At 42.1% G+C, this 20,065-nt stretch overlaps 1 protein-coding gene across 3 annotated transcripts in view; it reads right to left on the minus strand.

The window, feature by feature from the left end:
• Nucleotides 1-20,065, minus strand: part of LOC119167582 (uncharacterized) — a 212,831-nt gene that overhangs the window by 115,847 nt on the left and 76,919 nt on the right. For all 3 annotated transcript variants that reach the window (XM_075866089.1, XM_075866090.1, XM_037419085.1), the window contains exons 4-6: nt 7,606-7,751; nt 7,482-7,519; nt 5,059-5,164 (exon numbers count right to left, since the gene is read on the minus strand). In XM_075866089.1, the coding sequence (XP_075722204.1) occupies nt 5,059-5,164; nt 7,482-7,519; nt 7,606-7,751 (290 nt within the window). The remainder of the gene's footprint in view (nt 1-5,058; nt 5,165-7,481; nt 7,520-7,605; nt 7,752-20,065) is intronic.

The raw sequence follows: 20,065 nt of genomic DNA on the forward strand, positions 1-20,065 counted from the left end.
AGAGTGAAAGGTCTCTAACACGACACAACGCTGACTACTGCCACTGTTGCCAACATCTTGAAGCGATTCCTTCTAAACTGAGTGGTAGTTACACAGACGTGCGTATACAAACTCACTAGTTTTCAAAATTGATTGCAGTAAGTAATTTTTTGAGTTTTTTTTTTTACATTTCGTTATGTTGAAGTCAAGAAAGAGAGGACTTTCACGTACGTTTTCTTTTGTAAACATATTTCTGGTCAGGCAACGCTGCGAAAGGCGGAGCCTCAACTATCCGGCGAACCGACAGTTCTTGCTCCATGTGTCTCAAAACGTCGCATGCGGCACGCCACTCTATGCGACGCCACACGCCGCATCGCAGAGAAAATCGCAGGTCTGTCTCGCGCTTTATGGTCTGTTGCGGCCACTGCAGCGCGACGGGGCGGGGACGGGAGGGACAGGGAAATGAGTGGCGATGGCTCCCTTGAGGCAGCAGCCGCAGCAAATTAGCTGGTGTTTGTCACAACAGTGACCTACTCAGTTGCTCTAATCAGTGTTTTTTTAATCTCATTTATCACAGCAAAGACATATCGCATATTTAGTAGACTACTAGGTGCTATCTAGATAAAAAGCAAATTGATTTTCCCCGTGCGTGCGGAGCACTCAGCCTTTTTTTTTTTGAGAACCAGCTTTTTGTTCTGAGGCTAACAAAAAAATCCACAATGCATGTAGCTGACTGATATGGCACCGAATGCTTGACAATGTCATTGTTCTATTTATGGAGATGTCTTCAACTAAGATATTTTGATTATTGTGACGTTTATTGAGCACTCTCGCGTTTTCTCAGCCGGAATGCTTGAAAATTGTTTTTAGACACTCTACAATCGGCATTCATTGTTTTTATAATCTGAAAGCGTATCGAAAAAAACATAATTTCAATAATTTTATGTTATTCGGTACACGTGGTAATATTCTGGAAAGTAATTAAGCATCAAACGCTAGATAAAAGTGGTTTCTACAAACCTGGCCACGCACTCCTCGTAACTTTATTAAAGAGGCTGCGAAAGTATACATCATTAGAAGTGGCATTCAAATTTTTTGATAGTTCCTTGTAGGCAAGTCATTATTATATGTAATACTGACGAGGAGTGGCTTATCTAGAACAATGACACTGACAATAATAGGCCTCAACCCCTCAAACAAAATCATGAGACTGCGAGGATAAACTCAAGCTAGATTTATGTATGCCCGACACACGCACACACACACACGTATATATATATATAGGTCTAAGCTCGCTTATTTTTGCAAGAATGCGGGGCTTCCAATGTTAGCTAAGGACATAAAGAACAGAAAAGGGAGCAACCTCAACGTTTTTTTCTCGGCCAAGACACGCAAACCAGATGTACCTTTTCGCACTATTGTTAGTGAAGAACGGTCTTGGTATATTAACGTTAGCAGATTTCTTCAGAGGAAGCTAAAGAATCTCGTGGTGAATGAGCCTTTCCGTGTGAAGGGCTCAATTGATGTGTGCGACTTTTTGCGGTCTCTTGTTAATACAGGAAACGCCTTTTCAGTGGATGTCGTAGATCTGTATTATTCCGTGCCGCATGACAATCTTCTAGCCTCTGTAAAATCCTGCATAGAAGAGAATGGTGACGTCGATTTTAATAATGACGCCGGCGTTAATGTAGACAATTTTTTATCGCTTTTAGAATTTTATTTCAATGCAACTTTCATTATGTTTGTCGAAAAGCCCTTTATTCAGCAGCAAGGAATCTGCATTGGTTCCTATGTCGCGCCGCTTCTTTGTGATGTTTTTTAGCGGATGTAAATAGGGATTTGGACAATGCTTTCAAAAGGGGGAGGTTCCAAAGTTTTTTAGGCACGTTGATGATTTTTTCATTCTTTTAGATAAGCAGGCCGACGTTACATCCCCTGAATTTATTTTAAACGTTTTTATAGGACTTGGACGAGGGCTTTTCTTTACTGTTGAATTGCCTCAAGAAGCTTGTCTGCAGTTTTTTTTACTTAAGCCTCACGCGGAACGATGAGAATCTTTACTGGTCTTATCATCCTCGTATTGAGAAGCAGTTGTTGCCGTGCGATTCTGCCCCCTAAAGATTGTGAAGAGGGGCGTTGCGTCTCTTTGCTTGGAATCGGCGCTAAAAAAGTCGTGCCCACACAGCATGAAACTTAGTTTCCCCAATCAGGTGAGCCGACTCGAGGCTGGTGAGTTCCCTCGATCGGTCATTACGGCCGCTGCTGAATCACTTCTGCAGAAGTTTAAACGTGCAACACGGGAAGCGATCACTTCTGCCCAGCCCTTAAGGATTAGGCCCCAAGTTGTGCCATATATTCATAAGGTCTCGCACAACCTCAGGAAAGACGCGGCCAGGCACGGCGTACCGATGGTGTTTTCTGCACCTGAAAAAATAGGAAGACTGTGCCAACGTATGTGCGATAGGAAGAAGCGCGGCTTCGAGAAGAATCATGAGAGGGCCTTTGTTAGGTGTTTTATGGGGGTTGTGTACTCCATACCCATATCCTGCGGAAAAATGAACATTGGCGAAACCGAATGGCGTATTAATGAACGAATAAGGAAACACGCCCCAAAATTAACAAAAACAAATGACTAGTATGCGCACCTGGTTGCGCGTGTCATCTCGTGTGGTTGTGACACACAATTTTCTGAGACAAAGATTCTAGGCAGAAGCGCAAGTAAAACTGCACGTGAAGTGTTGGAGGCCTTTTTCATTGAAAAAAAATTAATATCACTGTGTAAGCGCCCCTTTATTATCGTTGTTACAAAGCGAATTTCAGTTTATCGCTCGGAGGCTATGACATTGATTAACTGTACGTATTGATATGTGTGCTGTTAGCCTTCTATGGTGTGTATGCGCACAATTTGTCCTGTATATATTCAAGCCTTCGAAGTTTGAATAAATTCAACTGGAAGTGAGCGCTGCGTGTGTTTGATGCATGGGGGTCTGCGTGTGTGAGTGATCGTGTCGTGTTTTCGCACTCGAATGAACTTTTAGAAATTGAGCGGTGGCAAGTGTGCCTCGACCTAGTTTCGCGTTGACGTTACGCTCCCCTCGCACGCTTTTCTTGCAGCTGGCCGTTGATGTCACTCTCTCTCTCACACGCAGCATGCCTGCTGCAGCGCCCTCAGCTCATGACTCCTGCGTTCGCTCGCAATACCTTTCTCTACCGCTTCACTTCCTCCACCACCTGCAACGGTCTCCCACATGTCGTGTGATTGATTGATTGATTGATTGATTGATTGATTGATATGTGGGGTTCGATGTTCCAAAGCCACCATATGATTGTGAGTGACGCCGTATTGGAGTTTTCCGAACATTGCACGCCGTATGGAAACAATTTTTGGCTCGTTTATGTGTGATGAAACTTACACAAAACCCAACCAGCCTCCCGTGGCTTTGTGTTTCAAACAAACGTTTACTCGAGTAAACGCTACACGAAGTTTCGCTTCAAACCGTTCTTTCAGCATCAGCGCTGATGCCTGTTTTAACCGAGTCCACGCTGTGCACACTACCGCTGCATAACATGTGTGATTACCATAGTTATAGCGCGAGCACAAAACGACTACACAGAGACAAGAAGCACACGAAGGACTCTCTGTGTAGTCGTTTTGTTCTCGCACTATAACTATCGTCATGCACGCTATCGTCATGCCAACAAGCCCAAACTGCCACACTTCTAAGTGTGTGATCAGCGGAGTGCGCCTTTAGGTGCACTCCTAGGAAAATGGGCAACAGAAAAAGAACGAATAACGCATGCGAATTGTGACCGAGGCAGAGAGCGATGTCAAAGTAGCTTCGAGCACGAAAACACGTCGCGCGAGCGATCAACGTGCAAGTGGTACAATTCGAAGTCGTCATGGAGATTCCAGGAACCGATGGCTGGTAACCATGGCACATCAGCAACGCCAATCAAAACGGGGAAATGGGCCATAGTTCAAGAAAGATCTGAGTTGAAGAAGAGCTAGGGTAGTCTGAAGTGGACGTGGCAAGTGTAAATTTGTCACCAGACTGGGCATTTAAGATGGGTCGTTAGTTGTCGGGCCCAAACCTCCAAGATTTCCACCGGCTGGGACCTCTTGCTGTCGTGTTCCCGCTGAGGAACCTTAGCCTTCTGGTCCTGAACTCTGACCCAGGGCCTGTGGGCTTCGGTTTCGGCAGGCTAAGAGCAACAGCCGTCTTGTTACTGGCCCGAGCTGTACGTCCAGCTGCTTAACCAAGTTGCCCCTGGTTTCTCGACCCGCCGAGAAACAGGGGGAAGCTGGTTTATGAACCAACAAAGTCCCAATGGCTCATAATTTGTCTTCAAATCCGTGATATTTTTAGACGTTATTTCCGTGATGGATATATGCGTCTGAAATATTTGTGGGCCCTGGAATAAAACAGTGCTCGAAGTATTCTGCATCAAATACCAAACTGAAACAGGCTATCCTTATTCTTTATTCTGTCGTTTCGAAACTCGAGGTACTTCTCTCAGTTCCGCACTCAGTACTTGCAAAGGATTATTCAAACACGTCATTTTAAGTTTGAGCTTATTCAGAAGAAGATATGCTGCGTATGCTGTTCAATCGAACTTGTGATCATTCGAACATACAACCCAGTGATGCAAACATTTAACACCCATTTCAATATGTCACAGAGACTAAACTACCATAATACCTACTACTATTATGTGATTATTTAAATGAACAGATAGAGAAAAGTGCCGTTTGTAACTGTCTATGATTACGGTCGTCACTTTTTATCATTAACTGTCTATCTAACAAGACGGCACGGGCGATCGGGTAGTGGGAATAAAAGAGAAAGGTAAGAAGATGAAAGAGAAACACTTACCATTATGTGTATCTCACGTGCAAATATACACGTCAGGCCTTCTCTTCACATTTGTTGTTTCAAAAGACTGGCTGCGGGCCCCGACATATACGCAATCAGAAATAGGTCCATGCCCACAAACTCGATTACCATAGGCAGAGTACGATTTCGTATATGCAACTGCCACAAGGCATACTTGAAAATGATTCTTACAATGCATACTTACGTATGCAAAATCAATTTGACAACTTCATTCACTGCTGCAAATGTGCCATCATCTCGCACGACTGCGATGCTGTTCGGTGTGCATATGCTGCCTTTGACTGCGAAACCTACAATAAAAGCATAATGAATGACATATAATCGATATAACTCAAAATAGGCCACATCTATAAAAAATCAAAGCAGTACAAATGCAAGTAAAAATCTACACAGCTGCATTTTGTACGTTTAAAGCAGGGGTTTCAAACTCACCTGACCTACCGGATCGAAGCCACAAAATTGAGTTTTTCCCAAAATCTCTGATATCGAAGGAGGTTCGTGGAGGGGAAAGAGCACAGGGGCAGTGCTGTGGCAGAGTGTGATATGTCACGTTTTTAGTGCTAAAGCAAATTGAAGTGTGCATATAGAAATTTAGAATGGCAGTACACTCAGGAACAGGTGTCGTTATAAGTGGCTCAAGCTGCACATCTCTGCGTAAGTGCCTGCCACCCCCCTCCTAACCGCTCATTGGCGTCGCCGACGGGACGTGCGGGGGGGGGGGGGGTAAAGATTAAGAATATGCATATGCAACCGTGTGTTTAAAAACGCACAAACATAACTGGATACTGGTAGAACTGCCCCGCCCCCTAATCTTAGCGTCAACGTTGAGTCACTGTAACTAAGAACTGTAACTATTTTACGCTTTACTTAAATTGATATCGTGTTTCTGGTGCTCGACAACCTGTGAATTTGTATTCCGTGACTAGGCGGACATCCACAAACAGCTATGACGTAAAAAAAGAAAGATGCTTGATCGCTCTTTTTAGGAATTACTACTACACAAAAGTAAAGTATACCCTTATAGTATGTTCGAAAGTTTATCGTACGTCGGTGTAAGAGAGCGTGCACTATGTCTCTTGACGTTTGGCTTCTATAGCCGTGTTTAACATGTATGCAACCTTGTTTACGCTTGCTGGTACATTATCGATAGCTGATGTCCATCTTCAAGACAAAGCAAATAGTTTGTTCCAGCTGTAGTAGCCAATTATGAGAGCCAAGTCAGAGAAAGTGGTGGGACAACCAAAAGAGTGCCACTGCATGATTGAGTGCAGCTTAGGTCACCATTCCGTGACATGTCAAAAGAGCGCACGACGTGCGTCCCTGAAGCCCAGCTGCGATATTTCTTCCTCGGGGCGAATGTAAGCTGAGAACGCGTTGTTACTGCCAGGCCAGGATGGCGCGCATCGCAGTATTATGACTGAAGCCGAAGCTTGGGCCAATGTAAACGTGCTAAATGGGGTGGTCGATTTGAGGTATGGTGCAATGAGATCGAGTACCAGCACAATAATTCATGTGGCATATCACAGAGGCCTCCGGCTTATGCAGGCTCACGTGGTGCTATGCGCGATTTTTTTTAAACCGTCTGCCCTTGCTTAGTTAAAAAAACAAACAAACGAAAGGACATTAGATACAACTAGCAATGAAAAAACCGGGCAGGGCACTTGCCTGAACTTCATACAAGGCTAGATCCACCGGCTACCTACAAAATCAAAATCCTAATCAGAGAAATTACGCGTTGCATGAGCTAATCGCGGAAGTAACGATTATGCCGCATTACCAAGAATACCTTGAGAAAAAAGTGTGAGATATAACAAGCGCTTTTCTACAACCTCTGTGCCTATGACCGTGACGCTGCGGTTAGCCAGCCCGGCATCTTTTGGCGGCAGCCTATCTTCTGCATTATTGAGTGGCATCCAAAATTAAATCATTCATGAATACAATATTCAGTTTTGAGGTAAAATTTACTAAACAGCGAATAGACACAAAAAAATAAAAGCCGTGCCATGATGGTCTAGTGGCTAAGGTACTCGGCTGATGACCCATAAGCCGTGGGATCAAATCCCTGCTTCGACGGCGGCAATTTTTATGGAGAAAAAAATGCTATAAGCCCGTTGGCTCAGACTTGGGTGAACGTTACAGAATCCCAGGTGGTCGAAACCTCTGCAGCCCTCCACTACTGCGTCTCTAGAAATCATATGGGGGTTTTGGAACGTTGAACCCCACATATTATTTATTCAAAAGAAATAAACTGGTCAGTGCTAGCGTGTGTGAAGCAACACCTCAACTAATCTGAAGATAATCGTGTGTCGTAGAAGCCCCCTAGTCAGAATTGTGTTAACATAGGTCTCTCGTCCAAATTATTCAGAAAGTATTATTGAATTACTTTAAATAAGTTTACGCATTGCCTTGACACCATCCTATATATATATATATATATATATATATATATATATATATATATATATATATATATATATATATATATATATATATATATATATATATATATATATATATATATATATATATATAATTGTATACCTGTAACGCCGCTGCGAAATGAAAGGTTGCGCAAAGTTTCACTACAAGCACAATTTTTATACTCACCCTTACTAAGAGCTCCATTTTGAGTTTTCAAGACTCGCCTGTAAAACAAGATATGCGTGGTTCCTAAGCAGCTCGATTAAATTCGCTTAAAGAGGGCATGACGAAAATATAGCTCGTTGCTTACCTTGTAGTTAAGACGAGGAGTTCTTTTTTGTAGTTGAAAACATTTGAATGCGCCTTTATGAAAAATATCACGTTTTTATAAAGGTTTTCGACGAGTGCTGGTTGGCCAACCCTTGCAAAAACTTCGTTGGTTTCAGTTTGTGAAAGCTATAAAAGAAAATATTATTTAACAAATGTTAAAAAGATTTGAGTTCAGATTTATTGTTGTAAACCTCGTGTACTTGTTAGAAATTCTTCTTATCAAAGTGACAGAAGCGTGATGAAAACTGATTAAATTACATTTCTGCAGGGAGTTCCAGTAGCGCAAAATGAAAACTGCCTTGCAATCGTGAAAACCATTGCCGATGCTATCAGGTACTTTGTTTCTCCCTCTGACTAGGACGTTGTCTATCGTGTGGCCACGAATTTCACTGAGAAGAACAATACTGCTCACTTTTGTTGCCGTGACATGAAAGGCGAGTTTGTGCGTAGTGCTCGCAAAGCCCGTCTGCGTACTGGCCGAATTGGCTTTTCTGGTTCCACTGATGCGGCAGTGTTTGTAAATTATAACCTTACTTTCGAGAACAAACGTTTGTTTTCAAAGGCACTAGGTCCGAAGAAGGGTAGGAGCTGGCAGTTCTTATAGACGGACAACAGCCAGATGAAGACTCGTCAGACTAGTTGCTGCCAAGTGTTCATTATAAAGTCTGAGAACAACCTTCAGGTTTTCGACCAAATTATTTGTTATTAATTTTAAGACCTTTTTATTTTTAATTTTACCTATCGATTTCTGTTGTTCAAAAGTATCTGTCAATCATGTTCTTTTCTGCTGACGAATTTATTTCATTACTTTCTCATGAACATCGCTTTCTTGTTCATTTCAAAGCACGTAGCTTGCGAAGGAATCACGATAACCTTAGTGATCTCACTCAATTTAGAGACAACCTTTTTTATTCATATGTATATCGAAATTCAGGCTTTCCGATGTCGACGCTGATTTGTATATTTTTACGTCGTACAACTCTGAGTATGGTCACCATGTGCCTGACGCCCATAGTGGCTCAGCTATTTTCATTTCTTCTAATAATATTTGTAGTCACAGATTCGATCTTTCACTTGTCACTCCATATTGCGAATCAGTTTGGATAGATATTGAGCAGCCTCATTTTACACAGAATCAAGAAAGTTTGGTATTGATTGTATCTATCAAGTACCTTATTCGCTATCTCAGTTCCCATCGGCTCTTGAGATCATCCTGAACAATACATTCTAAGAGAACAAAAACTCTCTGTTAGAAGGCAATATCAACATTATCCTATTAGATTCTCATTCGAATAATACCAGTGCCTATAAGGATTGCCTTCTAGGATACGGGTAGGGACTGGGGGACTGGAGTCTGAACCAAACAAGGTCAATTGAATTATTCGAAAGGCCATCAAGAAGGCAGTTGGCATACCTGTCAACACGAGCACCAACATGTTCTTTGAGCTGTGCCTGCACAGCACCCTGGACAAACTGATCGAGGCGCACAACATTGCACAATACGAGCAATTGTCCAAGTCCAAGACAGGCAGGCACATCCTCGAATCTCTAGGCATTACACGACGGACGCGTTTAAAGTGTGCTGGGAAAGGGCCACACTGCGGCACACGCTTTGGGAGTGTGGTGAAAAAGTTAACGTCACTGCCACCGCTCACTTCGCGACGCATGTTAAGCAGGGACAAACGGCGAGGCCAATTGCTGCTGCCACCACCGCGCGGTTACAGTGTACTAGAAGGGGGCAGTGGAGTGAACGAGGTGGCCGCGCCGTATCGCGTCTGATTCTCCGGTGAGTGAGAGTAGCAGTGGTGCTGTAGTGTCATGGTACTGAAGATCTCAAGAGCGTCTGCATTGGGAGCATGCGTGTCGTAGCCTGCGAAAGCGTGTATTTGCTTGTTTTAGCGCGTTTAATGCGTTTCTGAGCTTTTATCAGAGAATGCACACCTGCTAAGCGCCATGGTGCACGAGTGAATCTGCAGGCACGCCGAAATTGCATCGAGACATTCATAGTTTCAAGAGCCTGCCGACAAAAAAAGAAATATACAATCGACATTTGCACGAATACGCCCAGCTTCTCACTCAAGTAACGCGTTGAGCTGCGCTAAATCATAAGTGGCTACTGGTGAACTACAAACAGATAAGTATCAAAACTGCAATTAAATCATGCGCTCGTTTTCTGGGCAGTTTCTATATCAAGAGTACTGTTCCTCATATAAGTCCACATGCACTCGATTGTTTCATGAGAAACCCAAGTATAAGTAACGTTGTGACAACATTTATATCGGTGACGACTAAGTTAATCGTGCTAGTTTTGCGAAAGATGATAATTACTGCTTTCTGCAGGCTTCATTCTTTTAACCGCATGCTTTCGCGCTCACTTTGCTTCTTTATGCAAGCTCCGGGAGCCCGAATCAGGCAGCGGAGCTGAAGGAACGCCTGTACCTCCTATGGAAGAACTCTATGCGAAAGGTGTTAAATTGAAAAGTACGAGTTGTATATATATATTGCCCGTTTGTTCATTTCCGTAAATTCACTAAAAGCAGTTCTCATTTTGTATCGACAGCTTAAACTGTGCTGTTGTCATAATGTTCTATTGCTGTAACGCCGTCCCAAGCCAGCAAAATTATGTCCATGTTCAGTAACATAGATGTAGTTTTTATTAAGTGCCAAAAGTGTAGGTAAGCAGTGGTGCGTTATGTTTTGAGAAAATTAACTTGTACATGTACACACACACACACACACACACACACACATATATATATATATATATATATATATATATATATATATATATATATATATATGTATATTTATATACATATATATATATATATATATATATATATATATATATATATATATGATTAAAAAAAGAAGTTCTGTGGGTCCGTTGCAAATATAATCAAGAAATAAAGCAGCACACTTACGAAAATTCAATAGTTGTTTACTCTACGTTTCGGCCGTGGCACGGCCGAAACGTAGAGTATACAACTGTTTTCTTAAGTAATCTCTTTTATTTCTTTACTATATATATATATATATAAATATATATATATATATGTATATATATATATATATATATATATATATATATATGTGTGTGTGTGTGTGTGTGTGTGTGTATGTGTTTGTGTCTGTAAACGTTCGGTGCAGGGCTAAAAAGGATTTTTTTTGAGGGAGGGCACAGCAGAACGACTAACTTTGGCAATTTGTGGTCGCTCTGAACACGTGTAAATATTTAGGTATACCCTGAAAACTTAAACTATGAAAAAATTTCGTTGTGTAGGGGGTTCAGAATCCCTTCCTCTTCCTTCTTTATTTTCGCGGCCTCCTGGGTTTCCGAGCGTTTGACATGTATATCGTTTTTTCATCTCACAGCTTTCTGAGCACAGCTAACATCAAATAAATCGGTGCAGTTATTCCTAATATTGTAGACACCTCACTAACAAAGAAAGAGTTAAAACAGAAGAAGTCGTAATAAGACATGCCCTTTCTAAATAATTCTCGATCTCTCATATGGACTTTGATGGGGCGCAAATTCAGCAGATTGGCGCGTTATATTTCAAGGGTTATGACAACATGTGCTAGACATTATGATGGGCAGGTACGAAGACATCTGTATCAAAAAAGCGCACCGAAGAAGCTGAAGCCCATAGCAGTTACTGCACGTGGCTGTTTTAGTACTATTCAACTGAAGCGCCGCCGCTACGGGCAACGCGGAAGGTATCAGGTGGCGAGGCGGTCATGCCACACAAAACTCCTTGTACGCTCTATCGCAGGGGCAGGGGCCGGCCTCTGCCGCGGCGGCGGTCACTGTTGCCGATCGGCTGGGAGGCGGCACTCACAAGCGACGAGCTCGCCGACCATCTTTGGGCCGTACGGCAAGCTGAATATGCCGCCCGGGTGCAAAGACTTCGAGCGGTCACCTGAGGCACAGCCATCATAATCGACGGAGAGTGGGATGGGACAGGGTTTAATCCCCTCTTACCCCACCTCGCCCGGTAAAACTGCCGGAATTTAAATAAAGTCTATGAATTCATTCATTCATTCAGTCATTCATTCATTCATTCATTCATTCATTCATTCATTCAGGGCACGGGTAATTGTGCCTCATTGATTCGAGCACCAGATTCAACACACGTGGCTCTAACACTCTTTTCGATGATGTTTTTTTTCTAACTTCAGGCCTAAAGTATCCGGAGTAGTAGATGTCGACTTTACCTATCATTATCTAATCTTCATCACATTTGATATTCCTATAGCTCGAATGAACACAGTCTTTACTACCAGGCGCTTTGACAAAGTAAGTTTGATCGATGCTATTTAAAATGTGACGGGTACAAAGTTAGCTCATAGGCTGTTTCACAGTCAGTGGTTGACACATTTTCATTTTTGTTCTTGGAAGCTACTTCTGCCAGTACTCATATTTTCGCTCATAACAACAAATACTAAAAGCCTCAAAGCCCTTCGATGACATCTGCCTTATTAACGATCAAGAGGAAAAAGGATAATCTCTATAGAAAAATGAAGAGACAATCCTTTAATAAAACTTACCACTTCGTTAAAAACGTTGTAATATTTTTAACTCTGATAAAACATGCGAAGAAACTTTATTTTAATAAAAAGTTTTCGAAGAATAAAAACAATTCTAAAAACAGTAAAAACTGTTTAATGAATTCTTAAATTACCTGCAATCAACGCGCCGATAGCGATAATCACTGACCATAACGCTACTTATTGTCATTCTGACGATATTTATAATTCATTTTATCAGTATTTATGTTCGTCATTCACCTTTTCTAAATATGTTCCTTCGCCTAGGTTACCACGCTTACCTCACTCATTTTTTCTCTTCCCCTCTTCTGCTGACGAAATAGTATCAGCTATTCGCAATCCTAAAAGTACTTCTCCTGGTTTGGAGAACATTTGTGCGTGTCATTTAAAGATTGTTGCTCATATCATTTTCCTGCCCTTAACCCATATATTTACCTCATCTTCTCTAAGGGTTCGTTTCCTGACTCAATAAAGCATGCAAAGGTTATTAAATGACCATAAAATTAATCTGCCAAAAAAATAATAGGCCTATATGTATTCTTGTATTAGTAAGCACACTTATTGAACACCTGTTTGTAAAGGTTCTTAATGCTTACTGCTTACCATACGAAATTTAGTCTTATAAAGCATTCCGAGTTTGGCTTTCGTCATGGAAGCTTCACTAACCATGCTCTGCTTTCTTTGACTGACTTCATTAAGCATTCCATCGATAGCGGTAACTTCTCGGGTTCAGTATTTTTAGACTTAAAAAAAGCATTCGACACGCTCCATCGCCCCATTCTCTTCAATAGTTTAGTATCTTACGGTATCACCGAACCACGTTTAAACTTTTTAAGAAGTTATTTGTTTAACAAACAAACGTGGTCTTTACGGCCAATTACTCTAACACTAAGCTCCTACTCTAACACTAAGAGTACTAATTAAGGTGTACCACAGGGGTCCATTCTTGGCCGTCTCTTATATATTATTTATATAAATGATCCTCCGATGTCTTCTGTTCTGCACATTGTGTGTCGCACACTGACGACAACACAGCATCGTGTAAAGCCCAAATAGTTCCATCTTTAATTGCCAAAACAAATTTCTGCACCTAATGATGTGGCTTTATCGTGCAACAAGTATGACCTAACTCTAAACCTATTTAAAACTCAGTTTATGGTTTTCAAATCATCTCAAAAACTTTTAACTACTGCTGCTGTAACATTGGCCCCTAATACTATCTGTACTTGCATTTTTGTTTTTTCTTGATGTTTTTGCTTAGACATAACCCTTACTTTTGCTCAACACTTGTTAGACTTAAAGACAAAAAAAGTGCTTTTGGTATTCGCGCATTGATTAAAGCTAGGCCATACTTCTGTATTAATTTATTATTATCGCTCTCCTTTTCATTTATCCATAGTCATTTTAACTATACCGTAAATACCTTGGGGAATACCTGTCAATCTCACATTTCATCTATGCAACCCATACAAAATCAAGCTATCCGCATTATCGCTTTCAGCCCTCGTCTTTCTAACGCTATTTCTTTGCTCAAACAATATAATATGCTGTGTATTAGTAAGTTATTTTAATTTCATTGTACATTTTTGTTTTTAATATATTTACCGTCAGCTACTTTTTGATCTCATCAACTATGACTTGCTAAAAAACACTAACCACACTCGTTTCGCAGTATAACTTTACTGCTACCACGAGTTCGCACTAATTACGGCTTAAAATCATCGTCAATCACAGTCATATTGTTATGGAACTGTATTCCGCCCGCTATAAGGTCTTTAGCTATCCTATACACATTCAAAAAATTTTTCAACCTATATCTACTAAAATTATAAATATTATTCTACGTAGTTCTATCTGGTTTGTGATACAGCGTTTGTATTGTTGTATTTGTGTCTGTTACTATGGTTTTTTGCTTCGTTGTTTTGCTATATACCCTGTTATGTAACATTGTTTTGTTAAACTATTTCGTCTTGCCATTTGCCAATGCAACTTTTTTCCTTGCTTTTTCGTTGTGGGTCCCCCTACAGTCTTCGGCCTATGGGACCTTAGTGTGAAAAACATTTGCCTTATTTTATGTATCGTTACTTTGATGGTGATGATAATAATAATAATAATATTAATATTAATAAAACTTCAAACAAAAAATAATATATTGTTATCACATGGTTGTGTCAATAATAAAGGTTTTAGAAAAACTTGCATATACAATAACCTTCATTCGAACAAACGTTCGCCCGGGAAAGCAACAGTCTAAGTGCGATCAATGAATGCAGTGCAGAGATGGTGGCGACACGAGCAATATGATCCGTGGTAGGACACCTCGGCATTCGTGCATGTGACATCAAGGATTCAAAGTCTATTTTCGGGGACCACATTAGTGGAAGAATTGGCTCTGCGTTCTAGCCACGTGCGCTACCTTTTCAGAAAATATCCCAAAACATTTTAAAATATTCTCAGACAATCAGGAGCGGTTGCTGTATGGCTGCGGTAACTTGGACGCGTTGACCAGGTTGTGATTACGCTCACGCTGGCAGCCGATTTCTGTAGTGTAAAGGGTACGCAATTCAGTTGACATGTACCCACTATCACTGACCGAGAACTCAATCTTTAGGATAGCAATAGTGTAGGAACCACTTTCGTGCAAAGCAGATAGCTCGTAGCAGCCTCTGGTGTACTTTTTTGCTTTGAACAAAAGGTGAACAGGCGCATTTGTGTGATTAGAGTAGTGTTGCAGAATTTATGCGCTTGCAAGCGTGACAACTACACCTCGTGTAGTGGGCGCTTGTTGCACACTAAACACGCCTAATTTTCAATCTTGATTATCACCAGCACTCTTGGTCTTAGGTAACGCCGACATTTAGTGAGAGCAGCGAAGTCAGTTCGATTAGAGTGAAGTGCGTTATATCGGTCAATGACGAGCTTGTCAAATGTAGCAGTTCTTGGCGTTACGTAGTAACGCTCGACGATAGGCTGTTGAGGAAAACAGTCTGTATGAATTGTTTATCACACTCATATTAAAGCTTTCATATCACAATTGGTGTTGTTCTAACAGTAAGTTGGTATTTGGTCTGTTCCCGAAACATATTGAAGTACAGGCGTGCTTTTGTGGTAGATTGGTAGGTTGAATTGAAGAATCCCTGCATTGAAATGGTTTTGCAATCGCTTCTATTGGAGTGGGTCGTCAAGACAAAATGTCATCGCATTCTCCGCCACACGTACACCTTCGCGCTGTCGCTTGTCGAGTACTAAAGCCTAGGTTGATATACTCTGAATGACCCATGCCACATGTGACTGGTGAAAATTGGTATACCACGTTCTTGTATGGTAAGACGCGTTAGTTAGTTCATGAGATGGGAATTAAGCCCGACTGATAATAAAGGCAGATAAAACTCCAGAAAGCAAGAGAGTCAACCAATGGAAGGCTGCAACAAATGGTTATACTAATTTTATAATTAACAATGTTATTAGTATTATCATTCTTACTATTAATGTTATTGTGGGCGTTTGTTATTTACTTCGTCATCATCCTTTCTTGATCATAATCAGCATCATCTGCTTGTTTCTTTGTCGTCACCGCCACTGTGGATCAACGTCTTAGTCTTCGTCTGTGTGAAGGCTCTGCCCGTTCATATTGTGAAGTGTTCCCTCGAATAAACGCTGTCGCAACCAAGACTTAAAACATGGTGGATGTGAATTTTTGGTCCTCTGTCCTCCCGCAGCCCGATCTAAGCCATGGAGCTTCGTTCAGGCCGCCGCCTGCGTGCACTGTCCGGCAGCTTGTCACAGAACGAGCTTGCCAGCGCCGATGTTATCAACCATGCACCACTGCAAGCCACCCCTCCTCTTTGTATAACTGGACAGTAGCGTCAACCCTCGCTCTATGCTGGTCTTCGCGTAGAAGACGTAGAAGACTTGACTACGACCGAGTAAGTGCCCCCAATCGGTAGGATGAAGCTGCCAAACTGCGTTACGTTTCTTTCTGTCCAACCGGAGTCGCGAAGACATTTCAACCCCGTGATTGACTTAACCGACTGGGCGATCTTCTAGCACCAGCTCCGACGCTTTTTTGGGAGACCGGCTATTCGTTTCGCCGTCTAGGAGAGGACACTCGATACTCGCCAACAACATCGCGGCGAATGGTACACTTCCTACATCGATGAGGCCCTCGCACTTTGCTGGCGTGTCCATTCAACTTTGCCGGAATCGGACAAAGTGCGCCACATTTTGAAATCAATTTGACCGGTTGCCTTTAATGCCCTCGCTGTGCAAAATCCAGCTACCATCGCTGACGTCGTCGCGACATGCCAGTGCCTTGATGTGCTATACTCCGTTCATCTCCAACCGGACATTGGCGACCACCACTCCACGTCTCATAGCCATCTGCGTGACCTCATCCGGGACATTATACGCGAAGAATCGTGGCCTGGGAGCTTTACACCTCCTTCATTGCGGTAAACACAGTTGACCGCGATGAAGGAGGTTTGAAGCTCATAGACCTGACCCTGACTGGCCCTGACCGGCCATGCTCTCGTACAGCTACCTGTTTCTCGCCCCATATCAACCTACGCACGAGTTGCTGTCACGCCTCCGAGCGACATACACGTGACATTGCCGCAACCATCTTACGCATCGGTTGCCGCCGCTCCCCTGGCCAACTACCGTTCTATGCCCCCTGACCCTTCTTCGACCCGCCTGACCATGCTTTCTCCAGGTGCCCCGAACGCCTTGTACTCTCCACCCTGGCGCTCGTCCCACCCTGTCTGCTATTACTGTGGCTTTAGAGGCCACATATCTCGTTTCTGTCGAAAGCGCCTGTAAGATGAGCGTCGGGGTTACGACTTGCATGAACGGCATTGGTCCACTGGGGCCTCTTATTAAGGTCAGCGCTATTCATCTGCTCCACACCAGTCCCAATCTCCATTATCATCGAATGCACCACGCAACAGCCGGAACTCAAGACGCCACTCGCCTTCGCCCTTCCACCATTCTTATTCCCTATTTTGGCACGTATAATTCTCCTCTGTTAGTCATTCGGTAAACTAAATGATGTAGATTACGGAAAAATATGTGCATTTTAATTTTGAACTGAAGTTCCTCCATCAGGTCCGTGTAGCATGGTTTCTGTGGAAGTGGAAGGAGTGCGTGTTGGTGCTCTGGTGGACACGGGAGCGAGATTTTCTGTTATACATGCTGATTTATGTGAACAACTAAAAAAAGTAATTACGCCTTACGTTGGTCGCACGTTAGTTCCTGCCCAGGGCAATATCATTCACCCTTGCGCTTTTTACACTGAACGTAGTTTCATCGACGGCATCCGCCATCATGTCCAGTTTGCTATCCTATCCCGCTGCTTTCACCAACTAGTTTTAGGGTTGTATTTCCTATCATCTGCTTCAGTAGCTATTTGTTGTGGACAACGCATCTTTACCCTTACTGAAACCGACTACATGCTTCACGATGACAATCAGAAGCCACTTCGTCTGGTCGCTGCGAAAGACATCGAACAGCTGCAACTACAAAAGCGAATTCTCACCATTACGTCCAAAGACATCTATGACAGCGATGTATTGGTCTCTCCGTCACCACTTTTCGCTAGTAAAGGCATACTTTTTCCGTCCGGTATCGTTCGTTTTCGCAATGAATCTGCACTCGTCACCGCCGTAAACTCTACACCGCAGAAGATCGTACTGCCACAGAGCAATACTGTGGCCCATGTTGCCGACTACGAGACTGTATTTGTCATGTCACTTCATGCCATCACATTCAGAGACCCTTCTCTCGGTGAGCATTCTTTTTCTCTGCCATTGCCTCCACCATTTGCAGTGACTTGACAACTTCCCAAATGCAGCAGCTGCTTGTACTGTGACAGAAAAACGCAAATTCTTTCGATATTTGCTGGTCTACGCTGGGCCGCACTACCAACACAGCACATCGAATTCAAGCAGCCGGGACATCTATAGTACACCGCCGACCCTACCGCATGTCTCTAACTGAAACAAAAATTTCAGAAGAAAACGTTGCCGACATGCCTAAATGGGAAGTCATCCGTCCGTCATCTAGCCCTTGGTTGTCTCTATTTGTTTTGGTCTGTAAATGATGGCTCTGTGCATTTTTGAGTAGAATACCGGGCGCTCAATAAGATCACACGCAAAGACGTGTACCCCATGCCACGCATTGACGACGCCCTTGACCCCCTACAAGGCGCGGAATTATTTTCAAGCCTCGACTTGCGTTCTGGTACTGATAGATCCCCACGCATGAAGACGATAAGGAGAAAACAGCGTTCGCAACCACCGATGGGCTATACAAATTCAACGTGATGGCTTTCGGGCTCTGCGACGCGCCCGCGACTTTCGAGCGCATGATAGACACTGGGCTGCGCGGTTTTAAGTAGGAAATTTGCCTTTGCTACATGGATGATATTGTTATCTGTTATCTGTTTCGTCTACATTTCTTGAGTACTTAGAACGATTGTATCTAGTTCTGACGTTCCTTGCTGGCGCCAGTCTCAAAATAAAAAAATAAAAAATGCTCTTTCACTAGAAAATCTATAAAGTTCTTCAGACACGTCATTAGCAAGAATGGAATTTGGCCCGACCCTGACAAGATTGCTGCAGTCCATAACTTTCCGCGTCCCAAAAGATCGAAGGAGGAACACAGTTTCTTTGGCTTCGCCTCTTATTTCAGCCGGTTTATACAGAACTTCGCTTTTATAGCTGCTCAATTACGCCAGTTACTTGCTTCCAACGTCTCTTTCTGTTGTCTGAAGAATGTGAAACGGCATTTTGCCTGGTAAAGGGCGAATAAAAGTAATAATAAAGTCAATTAATGCTATTATATTTATTACACTTAGGTATATAATAATATTTTGTATTTATTTTAATTATTTGTATATACTGCCAATCCCAAAGGGATCAAAACAGGAGGGCATATACAATAGTTGAATACAACATAACACAAATTGTGATACAATGGAAACAACAACTAGTTATAAAATAGTGCAACAGAAGAGCGATTAGTGGCACAATCATATAAAGAAAACAGGCTCGCATAATAAAACCGTAGGCAAGGGAAGAAAAAAAGGAGAAACAGAGAAAAAGAAAAAGCGTTGTGAGACTCTAGTGTAAGCATTTTTACACAGTGGTGCTTTAGAGCGAGGCGACAAATGCATACTGTGGGGTTTCTGGTATTTGAAAAGAAAAAAAGTAAGAGAGACAATGCATGAAGAACTGTGACAGGTGTAGTTTCATACATCAATAGGAGGGGGAAAACGACAACAACAACAAAAAAAGAACTATCTGACAGGGTTCAAGGTACGCTTTCAAGTGCAGTTAAGAACTGTGTTAGTGATGTGCTTTCTATGATATGTAAGGGAAGGTTATTCAACTCTCTTATGGTCAATGGAAAAAATAAATTTTTAAAACAGTCAGTAAGGAAGGTGTATTCAGTGAGCATCTTCGTATGGTTATGTCTGGTAGGGCGTGTTTGTAAGCTTGTTATGAAGTTTGTGGCATCAATATTTACTTTGTTATGAACCATTAAGTTCATAAATTTCAGTTTAGCTATTCTGTCTAGCTGTCTAGTCTGCTAGTCTAGCTATATTATTATTAACAATAATAACAATAATAATATTAAAGTAAAATAACATTAACAATAATAATACAGAAATAACAATAATATTAATAATAATAATAAAGTTATTTAGCTGTTCTAAAGCTGACAGCCGCAAAGAGAACGTAAATCTCAGGGCCAAAAAGACCAAGGAAATGGTTTCTAACTTACATTACTGAATTTGATGATATAATAGATTTCTGAAAAGATGCGCGTGGTTTGACTTTCAGCTAGAATCGTGGTCTCTTCTAACGGGGCTACAAACGCTGAAAAAACCA

The sequence above is a fragment of the Rhipicephalus microplus genome, chromosome 6 (assembly GCF_043290135.1).
Source record: "Rhipicephalus microplus isolate Deutch F79 chromosome 6, USDA_Rmic, whole genome shotgun sequence".
NCBI classification, from domain to species: domain Eukaryota; kingdom Metazoa; phylum Arthropoda; class Arachnida; order Ixodida; family Ixodidae; genus Rhipicephalus; species Rhipicephalus microplus.